Source organism: Zychaea mexicana (assembly GCF_025766255.1).
Source record: "Zychaea mexicana strain RSA 1403 chromosome Unknown BDB00scaffold_29, whole genome shotgun sequence".
Taxonomy (NCBI): Eukaryota; Fungi; Mucoromycota; class Mucoromycetes; order Mucorales; family Lichtheimiaceae; genus Zychaea; species Zychaea mexicana.
The window spans coordinates 395263-400056 of record NW_026516692.1 but is presented as its reverse complement, the minus strand read 5'-3'; the positions used below and the strand labels follow the sequence as shown (position 1 = coordinate 400056).

Here is a 4794-nt window from a genome sequence, read left to right as displayed (position 1 = left end):
TGAGTATCTGTCGAGCTGTTCTCGCATCACTTCATCGTCGTTCATTTTCTCCTGGAGCTCGATGCGCCTGCGGCTATTCTAGACATGCTCCTCTTCAGCCTTCGCCAATCGAGCGCGATCATCGTCCAATTTACGCTTGCGCGTTCCATCTTCCTTCTCTTGCTCCTTGGCTTTCTTGCGACCGATTGGGCGCTTCACATACTCAGGTGCGCTTTGATTTGTCACATTGACATACTTGTTACTGAACTTTGGTTGCTCATGAAGCTCATTGTAACAGTATTGAAACTTCCAAGCAGATTTCGCAGCTTTCTTATACGGCGTTACTGCGTAGTCTTTCTTCACTCCCATATATTCATCAGTACTGGTATCGTATCGTTTATGAAAAATAGCATCCCCTAACCTCATTTTCTTCATTGTTTCCGCTTTTATTTCGTGCAAGAGCTTTTGCAAGACAGCCGCAGTATCTAGACACCTCTCTTTGGATGGTACATCAGCGGCCCGATAGGGCTCCCTGGCCAGTTCGTACATCCTTATCTCCCCCTCTTTGAAGAAAATCTTTGTAGATAGTCTCCCACAATATTTGGAGGGGAACATCGGTGCCCTTTGACAAACGAGTGGAGGTGGCAAGCCAGGATTGACACAACCACACATCCTCTTCATTGCTCCAACTCGGGCCGCGATTGCCAGCTTTTGCTGCTGCTGCTGTCGACGATTCTGCAACAACTTCAGGAACGGTGGTCGATTCGACACGAGATTCGACATTAGTGATGGGGATCGGGGCAGAAGAACTGGAAGACATTGTTGTTGGAAAAGGAAGTGATTTATAAAGAAGAGAGAGCTTTATTTTACTGCGTACAACAACGCGATTTTATTTTAGAAAACTTGCCCTAATTTTGGGACGCCTATTTTAAAAAATTTGACCCTTTTCTAAAATAGAATAGAAATAGGACGACCGTTAGAACTCGAAATTTTCTATTTCGGAATCCTAAAATAGAATTTAGAACGACCGTTGGAGATGCTCTTATAGGCCCTAATTTTAACAGAGCTGCACGAGCGACCCAAATTTTTCCTTGCGTAGACCAAATTTCTACATATAGGAGTTTAAACATCCATTACACATGTCCCTCTACTATCTTCACTCCTTCGGTAGACCAAACTTCTCCCCACACCAATTTCAAATTTTCTTTACAATCTGTAATTCCTTGCATAGACCAAAAAAAAGTGGAAGTGTAATTCTTTGCGTAGACCAACTTTTACTAGGTTGCCTTGTAGTTAGGGATCCGTATCAGAACCATAGAACCGGAACCGAACCGAACCGAAACCGAGAAAATACGGTTCGGTTCCTGTCAAGAACCGAACCGGAACCGAACCGGTTCTGTATAAGTAGAACCGAAGAACCGAGAGGCAGAAGATTGCAATCAGCGATTTTGGTAATTAGTATCAAGTAGGCTATAATGGAAGTTACGAACAATGTTATTCCGAAAAGACCACGAAGTAGTGTATTTGCAAGCCATACTTTATTGAAAAACTTAACAAAACCTGCAAAAGCAGAAGGGAGTAAAAAATAGTAAAGAAGAGAAGAGAAAAAAATAAAAAAACACTTCTTCTGACGGCAGCTTGCTTTCTCCGCCCATGACGCACATCATTACTTGTTCCTCTACTTTGCTACCCACAATGCATTTTTCTCCATGACGTACTACTTTACTAGATTTATCATGGCTTCTCGATCAGTTTTATCAAGTTTGTGCATTCCGTTTGAGATTGCGCATTCTGGGGCTCATAACAGAATTATCTTACCCATTCACCCTTTGCCTTTTATGAGACACTATACACTATACACACGTAGAGACACAGCAGCTGTATGTACTGCCGGTTGTGGTTCAATTCCTCCAATGTTACGATAACATATTGTACTAGTAATACTAAGTCGCTCTAAGTAAGTACTATAAGCTCCACTTTTTTTTGTAAAAACTGTGCTTCAATCTTTTAACCATGCAATGACCCACATCGTATGAGGATGTTTACATTCTGTTTCTCTTATTCATTTTGAGATCGCTGTTCAATGTACAATAATAAACTATTCTTTTTTACTGCAGTATTCAAGTATACCGCGACATTTGAACACACACATCAGCTTTCATTTAAAGATACCGAATCTTGCCTTTTTTATATACATGATGGGTTCGGTTCTTCGGTTCGGTTCTTCGGTTCTACGGTTCTCGTCGGTTCTAGTCGGTTCGGTTCTTGCTTTAGACGGTTCGGTTCGGTTCCCTTTAAGAACCGAACCGAACCGAACCGTGCGGATCCCTACTTGTAGTGACGTTCAGTAAGTGAGATATAATATCCAATAATAGCGATTTACCACGTAGGTTTGACATTCTATTCTAAACATTATCCTTTTTCTTTTTCTATTAGAAGAATATAAAGAAAGAGAAAAAAGAGAAGATTAAATGAAAGTGTATAGGGATATGATGGAGAAGATAAGGTATGGTTCTGCTGCTTATTCATCAAAGTATATGATGCTCTTGGTCGCCCTAATCTTCACTGTCTGAGTCATCGTCATCTAGATATTTGAAACAGCCGTAGTCAACGCTACGCTCCATGTGAAAAGGCGCCATATTGCTAAGGAAACTGTGTTCTTCTGTTAGGCTAATGGTACAATCACAATCTTCTGTCTCACCGGCCGGCTCAAGATCTTCCCTAACTAGGCGCATACCGACCTCTGGAACAAAAACAGAAGAGGCTATATATTCCGGGGTATCCATCGGTTTGATGTGCTCATTTGCAGCATCGATCTCGTGTACCAGCATGTCTTGGAGTGTTTCTGCGATAATTTTCTTGCCTCTAAACCCATAGTATCCAGGCTATAAAATATAAAGATAATTGTTATTATATCATAGGATCTACTATATATACATTTTAATGTTGCTGTAAAATTTCGGACAGCTCTTGTAAAGAAGTAGCTGGCGCAGCAATATCTCAAGTAAATTCTCGAGTGTTTGTGTTTGCAGCTGACAAGTTGCGATGGAGTGTTTGCTATCACTATCAATTTTTTTTGTCTACACAAAGAATTACACTTCCACTTTTTTTTGGTCTACGCAAGGAATTATAGATTGCAAGGAAAATTTGAAATTGGTGTGGGGAGAAGTTTGGTCTACCGAAGGAGTGAAGATAGTAGATGTGCTCTTAGGGCCGCTGAAAATTCGCGTTGAGAAATTTCGGGTAAATAGTTTACCCGACTGAAAACGCGAATATTTTCTAGTCAGCTTCGGGACAATGTTCATCCGTACATATGCATATCAACAAGCATCATTTTTTTCGTAGTATCAGTATATGCCATTGTTTATGAATATATGAAAACCAATAAAAAAATAAATAAAGCAGCTAGTAGCTATATTATATCATTTGCACCAATGTATACTAACAGCTATTACTATTACTTTATGACTGTCAGTTCATATCTAGCTTTTAGATCGATATGTGATCATACACAGCATGCTACAGAATACAGAAACATAAAAATGATTCCCACTATCTGCAAATAATATGCACTCACCTTACCGTTATTATTAAGGTTGCATGAAGTTGATGATCGGATAATATATTATAGTTTTAAAAATTATGAAGAAATGGTGGAATAAACATTAAAGAAATTTGATAAAGCAAGAAGGGAGAAAAAAAGTAAAGAGAGATCTAATGGAAAAAAAACTAAAGAGAAAAAGATAGAGAGAGAAGGTATAGAAACCTAATAACAATGGTTTGTATAAATAAGTATGTAATGGATCAACACATGTAACTCATAACTTACAAAAGCTTATACATGGCGTGTGTATTGATCTGTTTCAGAATATGTCGTTGGAATCGTGCGTTTGCGATGTTCTCTAATAACACGCGTCAAATAGGTGTCGACGGTGTTGTTTGTTTCAGCTACTTCAAATTGTTCATTCAGATTTGCAGGAATGAGATAGCGATACATATTTGTTTCGTCTTCATACTCGTCGTCTAACTGCTGCATGCGGAGGGCCAGCTCACGACGCTGCTGTCGGTTTCTCTGCATTTGTAGCTCTCGTCGTAAAAGATCGGCTTCTCTATCGACAATAACACTGCTGGCATTCTCGTTATTTGAAATTGTTGTTGGTGATACAGGGTCGTCGTCTTCATGTTGATCGTTAAAACTGTCCACATCGCCGACGCTGGCATTAATGCTTATTTCGATTATGCTCGATGTTGTAGTAGTAGATATAGTGGGAGTAATAGCAGAGGTGGCAGTTGTAGTGGCGAACGTGATGGAAGCGGGAGCAGGAACGTGTCCACTCAGCAATCGCATATTGGAAAAAACATTTTCATACCACTGTTTATATGAAAAATACTTCAGTATACCTAGTGTTCATTAAGTGACTTTAGCTCCATATTGCAGACTGGTTCTTAACTTACTGGTCTGATGCGAATGATGGCTGGGTCGATTGTCAATGAACAAGAACACCAGAAGCTGGTATTTCACCATGACCAGAGCGTTTTACAAGATGCTTGCAAATGAGGAATCGGCTAGTAAGATAGGCTTTGCAGCCACAAGTCCATGTATCTACTGTTGGCTGATACAGCGCATTTGCATTGCTGTTTTCTGGCAGATGATAAGCCTTGTTCCAGTGGTTGACAAAGGCTTGTTGCCATCTTGTAGCTTGCCGGAACTGGACGGTGTCGCGATTATACTTCACTCGCAAATCAGGAAAATGTTTTCCAATAATCACAAAAACGAGCAAGTCCAAACGAGCACGGTTAAACCTGTATAGGTGG

At 40.1% G+C, this 4794-nt stretch overlaps 2 protein-coding genes across 2 annotated transcripts; both read right to left on the bottom strand.

Annotated features, from left to right (window-relative positions):
- Positions 1-1351: 1351 nt before the first annotated feature.
- On the bottom strand, positions 1352-1635 carry BDB00DRAFT_819604 (uncharacterized protein; the record flags this gene model as incomplete). The annotated part of the gene is given in 2 exon segments (XM_053123245.1): positions 1352-1584; positions 1604-1635. Coding segments are annotated over 2 exon segments (265 nt in total), but the record flags the coding sequence as incomplete, so codon positions are not given.
- A 1943-nt stretch (positions 1636-3578) lies between these two features.
- On the bottom strand, positions 3579-4351 carry BDB00DRAFT_819597 (uncharacterized protein). Its single transcript, XM_053123244.1, has 2 exons — positions 3809-4351; positions 3579-3745 (listed from the first exon to the last, which is right to left on the bottom strand). Exon 1 carries the CDS (start codon positions 4325-4327, stop codon positions 3815-3817), a length of 513 nt encoding a protein of 170 aa, XP_052980561.1. The 5' UTR covers positions 4328-4351; the 3' UTR covers positions 3579-3745; positions 3809-3814.
- Positions 4352-4794: the final 443 nt, after the last annotated feature.